A 19,934-nucleotide genomic window follows, 5' to 3' on the forward strand; every position below is an offset into this window, starting at 1 on the left:
TGAGGTCAAGAACATTGGACATGTGACTGAAGGAAAGTTAGTAACATGAGGCATCTATATATATACAAAGTATAAAGCATCCAGGTCTTCCACCTTCTAAAATATAAAGCTTTTAAGAAGTGAGCTAATGCCGCCGGATCACTATCCCTGTCGAGCTTTCTGCAACAAAAGTTGAATGCAAACCTTCTACTTTTGGTATTAAACACTGTGGTACAATTTCAGAGCAATTGAAATACTTGTACACAAGTTATTAACCTGCGAGTAGAAAAATGCTTGTTTTGGCCCCTTAATTCCTAAACAGTTGGGACCTTCATCCCCAACCTTCCTTTTGTGGTATTTAACCTTCTTAAATTTCATAGAGATCAAATTGACTTAAACTAAAGTTATTGTCCGGAAACCAAATGTGTCTTCGGATGACACAGACGGCGACATCATACCATTATACGATCCCCAAATTTTTTTTGCGGTCGTATAACATGTATAAAAACTACATAAAAATAAAATTTGACCATTCAACCATGAAAATGAGTTGTCAGTAGAACCTGCCAGACAGACACCAAAGTACAAACATATCATACACCAAATATAGGTGAACTACTGCTTTTTCAGTATTTGTAATTTAGACTCTACTATATATATGCAAACTTATCCTTGATCACTGATGAAATAAGGTAGAGGCCTGTATAGTGACCTAAAGTAACTAATGCCTGTGTCATTTGGTCTCTGGAGTAGTTGTCTCATTGGCAATCATACTACATCTTCTTATTTGTACAATGTACACGTAAAACACTTAACTTGAAAGGATCCTATTTACCAAATATAGTTTTCATACATGTACATGTATTACTCATCCTCGCAAGTGAAACTAATATGAAACAACTATTCCTGAAGAACAATTAAGCATAATTATTACTATTGGTTCTTATAAATTTGTTGCCTGTAAATTTTGAAGAGTTTTCGTAGGCTTGAAACTAAAAGATATTAGATTAGAGATGTTTTTTAAAACAAGAATACCCTGAAAATAAAATACTGTATATTTAGAAATTACAGCAAGGCTTTTATTAATGCAAATTATCTGATTGTGCATCTGAATGCAGATTCTTCTGAAATTGCAATAATTAATTTCGCATTTTTGTCCATTTTTGAAATATCTCAATAATAAATGAACCCAATAATTTCTGAACGCAGTTACCAAAAACAACAGTTAACTATATAACCCCAATTCTAGTTTTCGCGATTATTGTAACTTTTCTGAGTGGGAGCTCTAATCTATTGTGTGGTTTGCACCAAGTACGTACATTGTACATGGCATGTACAATGTTAGATTGTACAAAACATTAAACTGAATATTTTACAACAAGTATGTAATAATATTAAACAAGTTCTTATTTTCAAACATGTATCTCTTTTGACTACAACATGTACATGAGAATTTAGAAGCCACTTTACCTCACAGGTACAAAATGTATCCAATCCATAACATGTTTTCATCTGGACTGAAAGATCTGAAATATTGTGTAAACATCATGAGTATAATGTAGGTAGGAATAACAAATTAAAAGTTTGACAAATCCAAATTTTGAAACCTAACTTGTATGCATGTACATGTACAGGTGTAAGCACATGTGACATGAAACATATCCGTGGCTCTATAAAACATACATCTTAAACTTTAAGCGTCATGAATGACAACAAAACTAATTCCGTCTGGTCGATGCTGGAAACAATTGTATAAATTTAAATTTTGACCTGTGATGATACATGTAATTATCAAATGTTTTTTTAACTTGTGTATTCATGGTATTGTACATTTTAAGTCTCCCATGTAAAACTGGCCATATTGCGACATTTTTACTTCTTATGTATTTAAACAGCTATGAAAATGAGAATGTATATGTACACTGTAACATCATACAATATCTGCATTCATTACCTTACACTTAACTGATGCACTGGAACCTACTGTTGGCCGATGGCCTAAGGTCCTGGCATCAACACTTGTTTCCTTCATCTGAAAAATAAAACTAAACTCAATTAGATAAAAACAACAAAAAATTCTTAAAATAGCACATTTTAATATTTAACTTTACTTGTAGACAAACATTTTTACAATTAAAATGTCTTTAAAAAGTTTCTATAGTTAAAAGAATAAATTACTGTACATGAAAATGATGAACATGATGAAGTTGAACACAATCCATTCGTATTTACAAGTCACTTTGTTGCGGACATAACACAGCTTTCAATGTTTCATTTTCGATCTGTAACTTTTTGTTTTCATTTTGGAGGTTTCGGATCTTCAAACTTGGACTTTTATCTTGTAATTCAACATTATCTAAATTCTTTGATAATTGTTCTGCTCGATCTTCCATTTTACAAATTGCTATGATAAGGTCATCTTTGGTTAATTTTGAAAGTTCTTCAGTTCGTGATAAATTGTATGTGAATTCAAAATCATTTTTTATGAAATCTAATGTTTTTGCACAATCTAAATTCTCATTTTCAATATCCTCATCACAAAATTCTACATTATCTGAACTACCAAGTCTTGAAAAATAATCAGGAGAAACTGACCAACCCTCATCGACTCTCTGATCGAAATTTGACTCTGGGGATTTATAATCAAGATAACCGTATGCGTTTTCTAAATGATCGTCCATAATAAAGGATGTGTAATTGCGTGGAGCTTTGGGACTGTATCTTGGCCTCAGAAGTCTTCCGGTTCTTCTTCTTCCAGACTTTCTTGTCATTTTTTCATGAATATAATCACATTCTTCCATCAAAGTTGAGCACTGATTACACGAGTCTATCTCATTTTCCTGACAACACCCACCATTTTCTAGTCTCGACACGTTTCTGTTTTTCTTTTTACCGCGCCTGGTTTTCCGACGACAGATGGTCTCACAAACTTGTGTTTCTGAAAATTCCTGTTGTGAAATATTAGATATATCCATTTTAGTTTTTTCAATATTATCATATGATAAACACGGATGCATATTTTTCATTAACAAATCTCTACACACTGCAGGAGTACTGGCAATCAAAATATTTATGACACCAACGTTGCGAAGACGACTATTTAAGGAAAGGTGTCACGTGAACAATCGTTTCGGAAACGAAAAAAACGTCATGAACAATTTGAGTCGGAATAACGTTTTAAATAATGAACAACTAAAGAAGGTTTTTCAAGCATTAATATGACAAATATATAATAATATTTTTGAAAACATTTTATTTGCTTTAAGAACCAAAAATAATTTCTTACTGAATCATTTTAAGTAATAAAATTTTAGACATTATTTTTTTTCCATCGAATAATCCAGAAAAAACGAAATTTTTAATCTATTTTTAGAATGTGACAGTCTGAAACTTCGTGATTACGTTGACCATGCTGTCTGAGGATAACGTCTTATCTCTTCGAATTACTCTGTTTTATCAAGGAATTTATCTTCAAGATCTTAGTATACGAAAGAGAACAGTTTTAGGGACTAGAAAACATTTTAATTTTATAAGAGACTTAAAATAATAATGCCTAAAGGAGGAAAGAAAAAAGGTAAATTCACCGGTGGACATTTCTGTTGTCTATAATTTACGGTGAAGAATGTGGATATATATTTTACCAAATACAGTGAAACGTTCTATGTGTAATGAACAGATGGAATTATACTTAGAAAATACTCTTAAATGAAGCTAGAAATTCAAAATTGGAAGAAAAATATTTCATTCTATTGCGCAAGTTTTACCGCCATATGTTTTGCGTTCTGACAAATAAACAACCTTGACCATGTTTACATGGTATCAAAAACTACAGTTGATAGACACTTAATATGGGTTTCATAACATTTTACACAGTGTAAACTTATTCAATGACACCTACCCTGTTGTATATTATATTCTTATTTTATAGCCCCAGACCAGGGGCGGATCAAGCCATTTTAAAAAAGGCATGCCTTTTAAAAAGGGGGGTTCCCAACCCAGGACAAAAAAAGGGGGGTCCAACTATATGTCCCCATTCAAATGGATTGATCGTCAAAAAAAAAGGGGGTTCCAACCCCCCCCCCCCCCCCCCCCCGGAACCCTCCCCCTGGATCCACCACTGCAGCCCCTTTCTATCTATCTTATGTAAGTTACAAAATGTATATAAAGTTGAATTTCACATACAATATGTATTTTTCTGTACATGTAGATTTCTGATGTCAATTTTAAAATGATTATCCAATATAAATCGCTAGTCAATTACAGAGGTAGTGGTCCGGCCCCCGCTTTTTTGTGGGGCAATTTTATTATTTAGGGAATCAATCTAGAACCTCTATAGCAGTCGGTGTGCCCCCTTTCAAAAAATTCTAGATTAGCCACTGAAATCTTCTGATTTATTGAATCAACATGATCAACAGGTGTAAATCTTTTTTGTCAAAAAAAGGAAACTCAAAATAGGGCTATATAATATATAGTATAAACTACCAATTTGCATGATTTGAGGTTGAAGCCAAATTAACTTGTGTTTTTAACTTGTGTTTTAAAATTTAAAATACTGAAGTAATGTGAGATTGTGTATAACTTAAATAAATTGATGTATGTGTAGACAAGAAATACTGAGCTGCTAAATGTCAAACAGACATGTACAAGGATAAAAATATAAATGATAATTTTAGCAAAGTTTATGTTGGAAATCTATTGTATAAATTGATATGAATTGCAGCTATTTCATAATGTAAGCATGCTTATGTAAGATGCTGATTGAAAATGATCTAAACAGTGTATCAATCTGAATTTTGAATATTATTGTATTATTTTGCAGGAGGGAAGAAGGTTGTGGCATCACTACCTCCCAGTGATGAAGAGTATGATACAGGAGATAACTGGAGTACTGCTAGTGTCCTGTCGGAGGATATCAGCAGTATATCTGAAGATGGTATGTATAAGACGGGTCAAAGACAAGATTTCAGTTCAGAGTTTAATTATCTCTTGAGGTTCATGCAGCTAGGATAGGGCAGTACTTTGCCAATGTCACAAAATTTTATCGGACATTCATTAAATTGTAAATGATTAGAAACAACAACTTCTGTATTGTCAGATTGATTAGAAATGGGAAAAATTAGTCTTCCTTATTGTATTGTTTCAATCTTTGGTAGATTTAAGTTCTTACTAGTACTGATTAAAATGAGATCATTTGTACCCCATGTATTTTACTTTAAAATAGGTGAAGCAAAAGGTTCAATTTTTTGAAAGGAAAGAAAGACAGAAAAAAAAAGTAAATCTGGGTTTGAATAAAAGTTTATTCAAGAAATACATATTTTCCTTTACTTGAAGTTGAACACAAATGAAAGTTATTATTTATACACGATTAATAAGGATGTGTTAAAATTGACTATAATGTTTTGTTGATTTTTTTGTACAAGTTTTTAAGTAAAGTATTTTGTTTATTATAGGAGAGAATGGAGCTGATGATACTACTGTAGTCGAAAATTTTGAAGATAAATTGAAAGACTGCATTGAAGGAATATCACAAAAAAGGTAACCATGGCAACCTGGTAACATAAGCATCTTGACTTGTGACTTACTCCACACAAAATAAAATGGGAGTCTATATATTTAAACAGTGTGTTTTATGTCTGTAATACCAACAAATCTAAATGAAGGTATAACATTGTATAAAGGACCCAGGGGTCGAATTTAAGCTTTTTTGTGTACTGGCCAGCCGGACCAGTGGACTGAAAATCTACTGGTCCGGCTCCAAATCTACTGGTCCTCCACAAATGAAATTCATTTGACAAACACTAATATAAAGGAGAGATGTTTACGTTTATTTTCATGATTTTCCCTTCTTTTGTTTCCTCTCCTTTATACTCGTAGGTTTTTATACGACCGCAAAATTTGAAAAATTTTTTGTCGTATATTGCTATCACGTTGGCGTCGGCGTCGGCGTCGTCGTCGTCCGGCGTCCGAATACTTTTAGTTTTCGCACTCTAACTTTAGTAAAAGTGAATGGAAGTCTATGAAATTTTAACACAAGGTTTATGACCACAAAAGGAAGGTTGGTATTGATTTTGGGAGTTTTGGTCCCAACATTTTAGGAATTAGGGGCCAAAAAGGGCCCAAATAAGCATTTTCTTGGTTTTCGCACTATAACTTTAGTTTAAGTTAATAGAAATCTATGAAATTTTGACACAAGGTTTATAACTACAAAAGAACGGATGGGATTGATTTTGGGAGTTTAGGTTTCAACAGTTTAGGAATTAGGGGCCAAAAAAGGGCCCAAATAAGCATTATTCTTGGTTTTCGCACAATAACTTTAGTTTAAGTAAATAGAAATCAATGAAATTTAAACACAATGTTAATGACTACAAAAGGAAGGTTGGTATTGATTTTGGGAGTTTAGGTCCCAACAGTTTAGGAATTAGGGGCCAAAAAGGGACCCAAATAAGCATTTTTCTTGGTTTTCGCACCATAACGTTAGTATAAGTAAATAGAAATCTATGAAATTTAAACACAAGGTTTATGACCATAAAAGGAAGGTTGGTATTGATTTTGGGAGTTTTGGTCCCAACAGAATAAGGGGCCCAAAGGGTCCAAAATTAAACTTTGTTTGATTTCATCAAAATTGAATAATTGGGGTTCTTTGATATGCCGAATCTAACTGTCATGACTGTGTATGTAGATTCTTAACTTTTGGTCCTGTTTTCAAATTGGTCTACATTAAGGTCCAAAGGGTCCAAAATTAAACTTAGTTTGATTTTGACAAAAAATGAATCAGTTAGGTTCTTTGATATGCTGAATCTAAAAATGTACTTAGATTCTTGATTATTGGCCCAGTTTTCAAGTTGGTCCAAATCGGGGTCCAAAATTAAACTTTGTTTGATTTCATCAAAAATTGAATAAATGGGGTTCTTTGATATACCAAATCTAACTGTGTATGTAGATTCTTCATTTTTGGTCCTGTTTTCAAATTGGTCTACACTAAAGTCCAAAGGGTCCAAAATTAAACTTAGTCTGATTTCAACAAAAATTGAAATCTTGGGGTTCTTTGATATGCTGAATCCAAAAATGTACTTTTTTTATTATGGGCCCAGTTTTCAAGTTGTTCCAAATCAGAACTAAAATTATTATATTAAGTATTGTGCAATAGCAAGTCTTTTCAATTGCACAGTATTGCGCAATGGCAAGAAATATCTAATTGCACAATATTGTGAAATAGCCAATTTTTTTTTAATTAGAGTTATCTTTCTTTGTCCAGAATAGTAAGCAAGAAATATTTAATTGCAAAATATTGTGCAATAGCAAGATTTTTTTTTAATTGGAGTTATCTTTCTTTGTCCAGAATCAACTTAAATCTTTGTTATATACAATATACAATGTATATTCACTTTTTACTACCAACTGATAAATTATAATAAATAACATTCAGTGATAACAAGCAGTTTTTTTTACATCTTAATATTTTATGATGTATTTAAATGAGTAGTTATTGTTGCAAACTCCATTAGAAATTTTAATTGAGATTAGTTTTGGAATAAGGGAAAGGGGGATGTGATTAAAAAAATTGGGTTCAATTTTTCTCATTTGAAATTTCATAAATAAAAAAGAAAATTTCTTCAAACATTTTTATGCCCCACCTACGATAGTAGAGGGGCATTATGTTTTCTGGTCTGTGCGTCCGTCCGTCCGTCTGTTCGTTCGTCCGTCCGTCCGTCTGTCTGTCCCGCTTCAGGTTAAAGTTTTTGGTCAAGGTAGTTTTTGATGAAGTTTAAGTCCAATCGACTTCAAACTTAGTACACATGTCCCCTATGATATGATCTTTCTAATTTTAATGCCAAATTAGAGTTTTTACCCCAATTTCACGGTCCACTGAACATGGAAAATGACAGTGCGAGTGGGGCATTCGTGTACTGAGGACACATTCTTGTTTTGAGAGGATTGATATTCAACAGCATAGTGAATTGCTCTAAGAGAAAACAAAAATTTTAAGTTCATTAGAACACATTCATTCTGTGTCAGAAACCTATGCTGTGTCAACTATTTAATCACAATCCAAATTTAGAGCTGAATCCAGCTTGAATGTTGTGTCCATACTTGCCCCAACCCTTCAGGGTTCAACCTCTGCGGTCGTATAAAGCTACGCCCTGCGGAGCATCTGGTTAGTTCTGTTCTGTTCATTAGCAAGTACAGAAATCTAACTTAAAATTTGAAAGATCTCGATACAAAAATACATTTCTTATCTAGGTCTGTCACTGCAAATTGTTCACATGATATACATTATACAATCCATTACATTGCAATCAACTATATAATTAAACCATTCACGTTTTTTTTACCTTTTTGATTTTGATTTTTGATATTTACGAACTTTCTTTTTGTCAATTACATAAAGTTTATTCAGATCTTTTATTTGAATGTCACTTATTTTTTTTTATTTTTTGTCCGTCGATTTGAATAATTCCCAAAATTTCCACATTTTGTGTTGTTGTGAAGGACGCTCAACCTCAATATTAATAAAAACTTCATCAATTGTAATACTTTGTACCTCCAGTCCCGTGTAATTGATTTTGCAGGTAAATTGTTTAGTAAAAAAAACGAAATTGTGATTCAATCATGGATTTTATCGACAAATTTCTACTGGTCCGTCAGACCACCAGGTGACAAAATATACTGGTCCGACTCAAATTCTACTGGTTACGGACCACCGGACCAGCGCTAATTTCGACCCCTGAAAGGACCTGCCTATGGCAAATACTCTTTTTAACATTTGTAAACTATTTTCACACTAATTCAAGTTTACAACTTTTTTGTCAATACATTATCTTCGGCTTCATGTTCAACATCGAACAAAACCCACAAAGTGACAATGCAAGAACACCAATTTGACAATTTGGGAATTATCTGCTTTATCTATAATTTCACAAATTCTTATATATATGTTTTCTATTTTCAGTGGTAAAGGCAGAATATCATGCATTGAAACCATGGCAAAATTGCTCTCAAAGAAATATGTTTATGATTTTCTAAGTGACAGGTAGGTTCATTGAAATAAAAGTTAAAGCAGAATTTATGAATGAGAAGAAAATGTCTTAAAGTTTTAGTGAATTATGCATGTTCTAGATGTGTTTTCCTTTATATCTACATGTACACTGAAAGTGAATATTGATTAAGAAATAATTCTATTCTGCCACGCTCGGTATTAAGATATTAACAAATATAATGCCTACCCATGTTAAAATGAGCATAGAGCATGGCAGGATAGAATTATTTCAAAATGAGCATAGAGCATGGCAGGATAGAATTATTTCGATTCTAATAGGAATATTTGAACTTTTTCACTTCGAAACGGACCTATAGTAGACGCTCGAAATGTCGCCATATTCATTTCATGAACCAAAAACATTATAGAAAATCAGCAGTTTATCAATAAAAAAAGAACAGAAATATTTAAACTTACTTTTAGAATGTTTTTATTTAATTTCCTAGCGAGCAACACCAACAAAAATGTCCATTTTTATTTCTGTCGTTGTTCAAAATTCATCTGACGTTGCAATTTCATTTGTGACGTCAATCACGTGCAGCCCATGTTCTATTTGAATTAGAACATGGCTTTGTTCCCAAAGCTTAAGAAGAACGTCATATTTGAATTCTTTTTTAACTTCAAAATTGGTAGATAATAAGTATGATATGAACAAAATAATCATGATGAATTCCAAACAGCAGTATCAAATTATAGTACAACTTTATGAAGACTATGTTGGAGGGTAGAAAGAAATTTCCATAATTAATTCACCACACACCAACAATCTTTCCGGAGTAATTTGCATACATCAGACATAACAAATGGATATTAAGAATATTTAGATAAGAAGTATAAAGCGTGAATGATCCTCCACCCATGTACAAAATTAAAATGACCTTCCTACCCTCTCAGATTTTGTGGTCTTTTGGTGGTGTGGTCTACCTCAAGTGTTGGAGATCATGGATTTCAATCTTGTGCTGTGTCAAATTAGTGTTATGGGTACGATCCTTGGCTGTGTCCAATTGTCTTGAAATTTGTTTTTGCAGCTTATTTGCTAAGCAAGTGGCAGTTTGGAGAAAGAGTAAAGACTTGTCAGCTTTCAGCTTCGTAAACTAGCAAGTTTAAAATCCAGCTATGCTTGTTGGTCTAGTACAAAACAAGGTTCATCATATTAACATGTTCTTTATATCCTAAATATGCATTCAATTTGCCACTGGACAGTAAGCATCTACCCATACATCCACCACCATTTTAAATGGGACAGTTATAATATTAACACATAACTATTATTCACAGAATATAAAGTAGTTGTGTGACAAATTTTTAAAAAAAAATAAAGTTTTTGATTGGTCCAGTTGATATCAAATGATGAAATTATATTGCAGGAAAGTGACTGTTTCTGACGGTCTGCTGAGATGTTTAAAGAAAGGAAACGGCGATGAGCAAGCAGCCTCAGCTAAATGTTTAAGTCTACTATGTGTTCAGTTAGGAAATGAAATAGAAGATGACTTTAAAGAAGTACATAGTTTGCTTTTGACAATTCTGGCAGATAATACTGCTCCTGTTAAAGCCAGGTCCGAAGTAAGTAAATAAACTTTTACAAGTTTAACCAAAAAAAATGGAAATTTTACTGTACAGCAACCAATAGTATTATTACATTTTTCATTTCTAGTGGCAGCAACCTTGTCTTTGTAGTATATCCATACCATTTAGAAAAAAATACATTAAAAAATAATTGTGTTGACTTGATTTGGAAAAAAATACTTTATGCAGGTTTGCATGTAGTGGGACTTATAAAGAGTTTGTGCAATGGGAGGGAAGAAAGGGTATCTTTTTACTTAGTTTCTGTAGTATTGTAAGCTCCTGCTTTCATCCCAAAGTAATTGAAATTACAATCAAGAATATATTTGAATACAATGAATATGTGTTGTTCACTTAGTGTACACATTTAGAGAGTTTGGGACATTTTACTGATTGCAATAGGATTCAAATACAGATCCTGTGTCCAAGCTTAGCTCTCTTGGATCTGACACACACTTATCACTTTCTGTTCAATGAAATTTCAGCTTTCAAAATTATGAAGGTGTTTATTAATCCAACAAAACCAGAGGATCCCCAAATGACTGTAAAACAAATAGTGAAATAGAGTTTTCAGATCCTTGTATGTAATATGTGTAAGTAAAGCTTGGACACCAAAGTGACAGTTATAAATTTAATTTTAATTATTATTATTATTTATTTTCAGTGTGCTGCAACCTTGGCTATGAGTAATTTTCTTGCCTGTACAGATATATCTGTAAGTATATCTGATGTTGACCGATTTTCTTTAATCACCAACCTATGATAGAATAGACAATGGAAACAGAGAATGTGTCGAAGCGATAACAACTCAACCATAGATCAGAGTTTATGATGAACAACACTTCATTTACATATATGAAATTGTGGTGCTTGCATAGAAAAAATAAAATTTTGCTATCTTTCATCTAAAATCTCTGTAATTATTCATAATATTTCAAGGATAATATGAATTTTATTAGTTTAAAATCCAAACAATAGGATTGTTACTAAATAAACAAACCAATACAAAACAAACAAACAGACAGACAGGCATATTACTGTTTAAAACTTGCACATTGTGAACATTGTCCTGTATTTGTTATACTTAATTTTCGAATGGCTGTTTTATTTCCATTTCCCTTTTTTTTCAAGGTGAGGTGTTTGAGATTATGATGATTAGGGTTCTTTTCTTTACTATTTGTTTCTCTTATAACTACATATTTTCTTCTAGGTTGTTGATAATACGATGTTGGCATTGGAGAACATATTTAAAGGATCTTACAGAAAGGGTGACAAATCAGTACCCAGTCACCCACAACAAATTAGTAGACTACATGCCGATGCCTTGTCAGCCTGGAGTTTGTTGATCTCTATAGCGCCTACGTTTTCTGTCCAGAAGAAAATTGAAATGTAAGTGTCATTATTGTTATCCTGATTCAGAGTAATTTCTCACAATTCAATTTTATTGGCTGATATTGTCCTTATAAATTTCAGTGCAATTTTTTCATTTTCTATTTTTATATAGGCAATTCGAATTATCTCCCTTATACTATTGACTTAATGAAAAAAAACACTCTCAATATGAAACAAAACAAAAGTGAGACATGTTTGATATATTTTTGGAAATAAGTTTTGACATTGCCCAATACAGAATTTATCATGAAAAAACAAAACAATAAATAAGTGGTGTGATAACAAAATCAGGATAAATTTGTTACACAGTGTGCAATTGTCCTGATACAGAATTTCTTTAATAAATTTCATAACAAGTTTGGCTTTGCCTCATCACCCAATATAATTTTATTGACTGGATAAATTCACTGTAACTGATAATATTATTTACAAAAAAGCAGATTGGATTTTTTGTTTGCACCTTTACATACATTTTACACAGTACGTGAAAAGTGTAGAAAATACATTATAAATTGGGAATTCTGGAAACTAAATTGGGAATTCTGGAAACTTTTTTTTGTTAATTTTATTTAGAGACGTATTCACAGTAATATTTTATATGAACTGCAAAATCCATATATTGAAGAACAGAATTAAAATTAATACTAAAAGCTGTGTAAATGGAAATGAATGACCCTTTGATCATTTACAACTACAATAGAAACGATCTTTTGGTCTATTAGAGAGTCCGATTTAAATTTTAAGACACCTCTTCATAACGAAAATATGCTTGTAAGAACACATTACTCTGTTTGATGTTTATTATATATTGTTGTGCCAGAGCATTGAATATATTAATGATGAAATGATGAATATTTTATTATTTCAGGCATTTAAGTCGGTTGTCTGATTTATTAGAAAGTGCTGATGTGGAGTTGAGGATTGTAGCTGGAGAGACTATTGCCTTGTTGTATGAGCTTGCTAGAGAAGAAGATGAGGTACTTACTGATTTCTTTTTGATTTTAAAAAAAAATTCTTAAAAATATAACTTCAGTCTGTTTCACCAAAAAAATCAATTCACAGTATTGTCATGCAAGTTTAATTCAGCAATGAGAACCTTGAGTCAATATTATTTCTGTTTGATGCAGAATTTTAATATCCACTCTTCTTGATAATAAAACAGGGAGATTGTATTCAAAGACAAATGGGCCACAGACCACAATTAAATTTTCTATTAGTTCTTTATAACATTTCGTTTCATTAGAAAAAATTGCCTTTTTGTCAAATTTTTGTGTGTGTGTGTGTAAAGTACAGTTCTAGTCCAAAAATATATCCAACATTCAGAAAGATTGCTCTTCTGTATTTTACAAATTAAGCCAATACACATCAAATCAATACCCCTATGGACAAGTCAAAAGATGTTCCAAAAACTGTAAATATCACCTTTTTGCACCTGGCCTAATCACTCTTTCCATATCAAAATCAGTTAGAATAAAACATCCTAAAGCTTATTTAAGCTCTCTTCTTTCATTTCCACCCCAGAAAAGTTAAGAAATGTATGAGAAAGGGAAAGAAAAAAAATAAAGAAAAAATACACTATGATTAAAGGGAACTATATTCGTGGACAACGAAAAGCGGGATAATTAATTGTGGTCTTGGGCCATGTAGGAAGTACAAAATTCTACTTTAATGCGTCTTATCACAAATATTTCTGACTTTTTATGGTTTCAGAGGGGATGTGGCTCAATGAAATAGGTCTATTCCTTTTATAGTCATGATAGTACTATAGATGTTTTTCATGCTTTTAGTAAAAATCTACTTTTCTACAGTCAAAAGTTATTGTCTCTTTTTAATATAGATATTTGACTGTTGTTAAAGTCATGACTGTTCATTGTTGTATTTATTCAGATATTTTAAAATATCAACATGCTCAGAATTAATATTTAGGACAGATTCAGTAAAAAGACTTGAAAATCAATTTTTTTAATGAAATTTGGACATACATGGAGGTTTTTTTCATCCAAATTATACTTTAATATTTATAAATATACAAAGAAAGAATTCAGCATTGATATTTTATTTCAGGAATATGAAGGGGAGGATATTTGTACTCTCTGTGCAACTCTGAAGAATTTAGCTACAGATTCACACAAATACAGAGCAAAGAAAGACAGAAAAATGCAGCGTTCAAGCTTTAGAGATGTGTTACGAGCTGTTGAGGTATGCAGTTGTTTATAATATAAAAAGAAGAAGATGTGGTATTATTGCCAATGAGAAAACTCTCCACAAGAGACCAAAATGACACAGAAATTAACAACTATAGGTCATTGTATGGCCTTCAACAATGAGCAAAGCCAATACAGCATAGTCGGCTATAAAAGGCCCCGAAATGACAATGTAAAACAAATCAAACAAGAAAACTAACAGCCTTATTTATGTACAATAAATGAACGAAAAAACAAATATATAACACATTAACAAAGTTTATAGGCTCCTGACTTGGGACAGGCACACACATACATACATTGTCATAGATTGAGAACTAAAAGCTAACAAAAGATATAGAGTCCTGGGCTTGAAATATATGCCTGTTAACATGGTTAATACTAAAAATGTTGGTTTTTTTTTGTTGTTAAATAAAAGTGAACTTACAGAAATTTGATTAATCACATAAAAACAAAAAAAATATGAAAAAACTCAACACATACATACCCGTAGCCAGGGGGGGTTCGGGGGGTTCGGACGAACCCCCCCTTGAAAACAAATAAGCACTGTTAAAGTCGATGTTCTGTTCGAATTGTGACTGTTAAAGTCGAGTTTGTTAGTCCAACGAACCCCCCTTTGGAAATTTCTGGCTACGGGCCTGACATATTTGTTATAGATTATTATTGGTTATCTTAACAAGATTGATTTTCTCGCTTGAGCCTGTCACGACGAAAGCAAGAAAAACAATAGAGTTGAGATGACCAATGATAATCTGTTTATCACTATTTTATGACGACATTTTCAATTTGCTTAGCAATGCCACATCGCTCCTTAGTTTCTAGCGACAATTTTCCATCTCAAGCGAGTAGCATGATATGAAAAATTATCACAAAAAAAGATCAAAGGTAAAATGCACAAAATAGCAATAATAGCTAGTACTTACTGATATGCAATTAAACATACATGGTTCAGAGGGAAGGAACATATATTGTATCAATTTTTGAAGTTCACATCTAAATGTTTTGCTAAAAATTAAATTTAGACTCAGAATGTAAAACGATAATCCTTCTTTCTGTAATTTTGAATTAGAACACACAACTATTATTGAAACTTGTTTTGCAGGAAGGCGATGAACCTGATCTAGCTGTCAAATTTGGTAAAGAATGTGTAATGATAGATTCATGGTCAAAGAGGGAGCAATATGATAGTTTATGTCAGGCTCTAACTTCAGGTGTAAATCATCATTTACAGGTAAATAGTAATCGAAACTGGATGTGTTTACACACAAAAGGATAGCGGGAATTACAAAACATATTTGGCAAGACAACAAACCATACTCCTCCCCCCCCCCAAAAAAATATGGCTAAACTATATATAGATTCAAAATGTATGTGTGGGGATAAATCAATTGAACTTGTGCATAAACCACCACCTTTACCTATCAAGACCATATGCCTGAAGGTATTTTTTTATAACTGCACATTCTGGTGAAATATAAGCTAAACAGGTACCAATAAAAACCATAGAAAATCAAGAGGTTGAAAAAACATTTTTATACGACCGCAAAAATTTTAATTTTTTGGTCGTATATTGCTATCACGTTGGCGTCGTCATCGTCGTCCGAATACTTTTAGTTTTCGCACTCTAACTTTAGTAAAAGTGAATAGAAATCAATGAAATTTTAACACAAGGTTTATGACCACAAAAGGAAGGTTGGGATTGATTTTGGGAGTTTTGGTCCCAACATTTTAGGAATTAGGGGCCAAAAAGGGCCCAAATAAGCATTTTCTTGGTTTTCGCACTATAACTTTAGTTTAAGCGAATAGAAATCTATGAAATTTTGACACAAGGTTTATGACCACAAAAGGAAGGTTGGGATTGATTTTGGGAGTTTTAGTTCCAACAGTTTAGGAATTAAGGGCCAAAAAAGGGCCCAAATAAGCATTATTCTTGGTTTTCGCACAATAACTTTAGTATAAGTAAATAGAAATCAATGAAATTTTAACACAAGGTTTATGACCACAAAAGGAAGGTTGGGATTGATTTTGGGAGTTAAGGTCACAACAGTTTATGAATTAGGGGCCAAAAAGGGGCCCAAATAAGCATTATTCTCGGTTTTCGCACAATGACTTTAGTATAAGTAAATAGAAATCTATGAAATTTAAACACAAGGTTTATGACCATAAAAGGAAGGTTGGGTTTGATTTTGGGAGTTTTGGTCCTAACAGTTTAGGAATAAGGGGCCCAAAGGGTCCAAAATTGAACTTTGTGTGATTTCATCAAAAATTGAATAATTGGGGTTCTTTGATATGCCGAATCTAACTATATATGTAGATTCTTAATTTTTGGTCCCGTTTTCAAATTGGTCTACATTAAGGTCCAAAGGGTCCAAAATTTAACTTAGTTTGATTTTAACAAAAATTGAATCCTTGGGGTTCTTTGATATGCTGAATTTAAAAATGTACTTAGATTTTTAATTATTGGCCTAGTTTTCAAGTTGGTCCAAATGGGGGTCCAAAATTAAACTTTGTTTGATTTCATCAAAAATTGAATAAATGGGTTCTTTGATATGCCAAATCTAACTGTGTATATAGATTCTTAATTTTTGGTCCAGTTTTCAAATTGGTCTACATTAAGGTCCAAAGGGTCCAAAATTAAACTAAGTTTGATTTCAACAAAAATTAAATTCTTTGGCTTGTTTGATATGCTTTATCTAAATATGTACTTTGATTTTTGATTATGGGCCCAGTTTTCAAGTTGGTCCAAATCAGGATTTCATATCAAGTATTGTGCAATAGCAAGAAATTTTCAATTGCACAGTATTGCACAATAGCAAGAAATATCTAATTGCACAATATTGTGCAATAGCAATTAATTTTCAATTGGAGTTATCTTTCTTTGTATAGAATAGTAGTTGATAATATATGTTGGAAATTTGCCAGACATGACTATGATGTCATTTTCTATTTTTATTTGCCAATAACTTTATGTAAATGACTTCATTGGAAATTTGCCAATATAAAATGTTGCTGATGAAGCTTTTTTACCTTATCTTGATCTATCTTATCTAAAATGTTTTTAGATAATGTATGTTGGACATTTGCCAGACATGACTATGATGTCATTTTCTATTTTTATTTGCCAATAACTTTATGTAAATAACTTCATTGGAAATTTGCCAATATAAAATGTTGCTGATGAAGGTTTTTTTTATTGTTTTATACAATAAACAATTTATATTCACTTTTACTACCAACCAATCTTTACCATTCAGTGATAACAAGCACTTTATTTTACATTTTAATATTTTATGATGTATTTAAAAGAGTAGTTATTGTTGCAAACTCCATTAGAAATTTGAATTGATATCAGTTTTGGAAAAAGGGAAACGGGGATGTGAAAAAAAAGGGGGGGTTTAAATTTTTCTCATTTCAGATTTCATAAATAAAAAGAAAATTTCTTCAAACATTTTTTTGAGAGGATTAATATTCAACAGCATAGTGAATTGCTCAAAGGCAAAAAAAAACTTTTAAGTTCATTAGACCACATTCGTTCTGTGTCAGAAACCTATGCTGTGTCATGATCAACTATTTAATTTTAGATTTAAAAAGTTTGAAGAAGAAATCTTTAATTGATTTGTAAAATCTTGACATTTGTTTTGTGTAAAAAAAAAACATGTAATGTCAAAAATTTGATCACAATCCAAATTCAGAGCTGTATCACGCTTGAATGTTTTGTCCATACTTGCCCCAACTGTTCAGGGTTCGACCTCTGCGGTCGTATAAAGCTGCGCCCTGCGGAGCACCTGGTTAAAAATGGACAAGTTTTCTCTGACAGCTATTGCACCTCTTGAAATTGTAAGAAAAATAACAAAATTGAAATTTAAACTGTCCTCCCATGTGCAGAAATCAATAAAAATATGTTCTTTTTATGCCCCACCTACATTAGTAGAGGGGCATTATGTTTTCTGGTCTGCGCCTCCGTTCGTCCGTCCGTTCGCTTCAGGTTAAAGTTTTTGGTCAAGGTAGTTTTTGAAGAAGTTGAAGTCCAATCAACTTGAAACTTAGTACACATGTTCCTCATGATATGATCTTTCTAATTTTAATGCCAAATTATAGTTTTGACCCCAATTTCATGGTCCACTGAACATAGAAAATGATAGTGCGAAGTTCAGGTTAAAGTTTTTGGTCAAGGTAGTTTTTGATGAAGTTAAAGTTACATCAACTTGAAACTTAGTACACATGTTCCCTATGATATGATCTTTCTAATTATAATTCCAAATTATAATTTTGACCCCAGTTTCACGGTCCACTGAACATAGAAAATGATAGTGCGAGTGGGGCATCCGTGTACTATGGACACATTCTTGTTAGATGATGTATTTTATATGCATTGTACCACACTTCTTTCTGTTTCAAAGAAACAAACTATTCCCTTATTTTAAATGCTGCATGATTTTGTCTTAAATGCTTGGACTAAATAACAGAGGATTCAGATGTACATTAAGCAAGCAAGCAACATAGCCAGATTTGGATTCTCTTAAAAAATTAAGTTGGTTGTTAAAAATTCAAATTTTAACACTATTGTTCTTTTACAGGAGAACCCTGCGATACGAGAGATATTTGGCCTTGGACCTCCCATTCCTGTTGGAAATGTACCTCCTCAGAAAGTATCAAAATGGGAAAGGGTAGGTATATTGTTAAATTTTTCTCTGTAAAACACCTTGTTTGGGCATATAAATACAGGGTGTCCCTGTCGCTGTCTATCAGGTCTTTCGAATTCACATGTGCATTTCTTGCCAGATTTTTATTAAACTTGTATCATAGATTTATAAAAGCAATGTCTCTGACAAGTTCTGAATGTCTGTACCAAGCAACTATTTTAAAAGATATATATGCCCCTTGGAAACTTGCATTGTTAGCATTCTGGCATAATTCTTGTCAAATCATTATAAAACTTATACCATAGGTTTATACAGCCTTTACACTTAACTTTTGAGATCACAAGCCAGAAGCTCAACTGTTTGAAAATTTTAGTTGGAATCCGTTGGCTTGTAGAGAAGAATTTTACAAGCCAATGCTGTAGGACTTGTGGTTAAGCGTGAAGACTTTACAGAAGCCAAATCTTGGATGAGTTCAAAAATCAGTGAAAATCAACTACATTTAAACAAAGTTGCCCCTTGGAAATATTTATATGGTAAAATAATATTTTTAATTTTAATTACAGACACATTATAATGCTGCATTGTTTAAGGCAAGGACAAAAGCACGATCAAAACACAGAGATAAAAGATCTGTTGTGATGAACGGTGGTGATTGACGAATGCAGAACGCTAGTACTCTTAATGACTGGGAATTGTGATGCTGCTTCATATGTGTGAATAGTTTCATTGTTAATTTATAGGCCATAATATAATGGCGTGCTTCATGACAAAGACGTGTGATGCCTATTCATTGTGTGACTGATTTCATCATCCATATTTATAAAGGCATTTGTTGTACAATTTATTTTGTATGCAGTGTACTTGTATACGTGTATAGTTCTGTTATTTTTCTATCTAAGAGAAAGGTCAAATTTTAAACTGTTAAAGTGCTGAACAATATTTTTAATTTTAGTTAGTGTATTATTAAATAATTGTTTTGTTGTAAACTCTGATTTAAATATTTTTTTTCTAGTGAAGAACAAATGTTTTTTTCTATTAATTCACAAGTTTTTTGAAGGAATAAATATAACCAATACTACATGTTCTATTTGAAGTCTTGCAACACCAATTCCAGGC

The 19,934-nt window shown here is 32.2% G+C and overlaps 1 protein-coding gene and 1 long non-coding RNA gene across 3 annotated transcripts; one reads left to right on the forward strand and one right to left on the reverse strand.

The window, feature by feature from the left end:
* Positions 1-1,368: 1,368 nt before the first annotated feature.
* Positions 1,369-2,250, reverse strand: LOC143080244 (uncharacterized). The gene is made up of 2 exons (XR_012979667.1): positions 1,934-2,250; positions 1,369-1,505 (listed from the first exon to the last, which is right to left on the reverse strand). It is a non-coding gene; the product is annotated as an uncharacterized LOC143080244 (long non-coding RNA).
* A 1,100-nt stretch (positions 2,251-3,350) lies between these two features.
* On the forward strand, positions 3,351-19,517 carry LOC143080232 (interferon-related developmental regulator 1-like). 2 transcript variants are annotated; one of them, XM_076255963.1, is made up of 12 exons: positions 3,351-3,553; positions 4,799-4,912; positions 5,430-5,514; positions 8,930-9,010; positions 10,384-10,579; positions 11,244-11,294; positions 11,790-11,968; positions 12,840-12,948; positions 14,036-14,170; positions 15,278-15,406; positions 18,753-18,842; positions 19,382-19,517. In XM_076255963.1, exons 1-12 carry the CDS (start codon positions 3,529-3,531, stop codon positions 19,472-19,474), a joined length of 1,287 nt encoding a protein of 428 aa, XP_076112078.1. In that variant the 5' UTR covers positions 3,351-3,528; the 3' UTR covers positions 19,475-19,517. The 2 variants fall into 2 exon arrangements, with proteins under 2 accessions (XP_076112078.1, XP_076112087.1); XM_076255972.1 differs by lacking the exon at positions 3,351-3,553 and having other exon boundaries at positions 4,879-4,912; positions 5,430-5,513; positions 8,928-9,010.
* The last annotated feature ends 417 nt before the right edge of the window (positions 19,518-19,934 follow it).

Source organism: Mytilus galloprovincialis, chromosome 1 (assembly GCF_965363235.1).
Source record: "Mytilus galloprovincialis chromosome 1, xbMytGall1.hap1.1, whole genome shotgun sequence".
NCBI lineage: Eukaryota > Metazoa > Mollusca > Bivalvia > Mytilida > Mytilidae > Mytilus > Mytilus galloprovincialis.

What these genes read in the sequence shown, in the direction of transcription:
- LOC143080232 (XM_076255963.1), top strand. Translation starts at nt 3,529, where the DNA reads ATGCCTAAAGGAGGAAAGAAAAAAG. An exon ending in TATGATTTTCTAAGTGACAG is followed by an intron (nt 9,011 to 10,383) that starts GTAGGTTCATTG and finishes ATTATATTGCAG; the next exon opens with GAAAGTGACTGTTTCTGACG. An exon ending in GTCCAGAAGAAAATTGAAAT is followed by an intron (nt 11,969 to 12,839) that starts GTAAGTGTCATT and finishes TTATTATTTCAG; the next exon opens with GCATTTAAGTCGGTTGTCTG.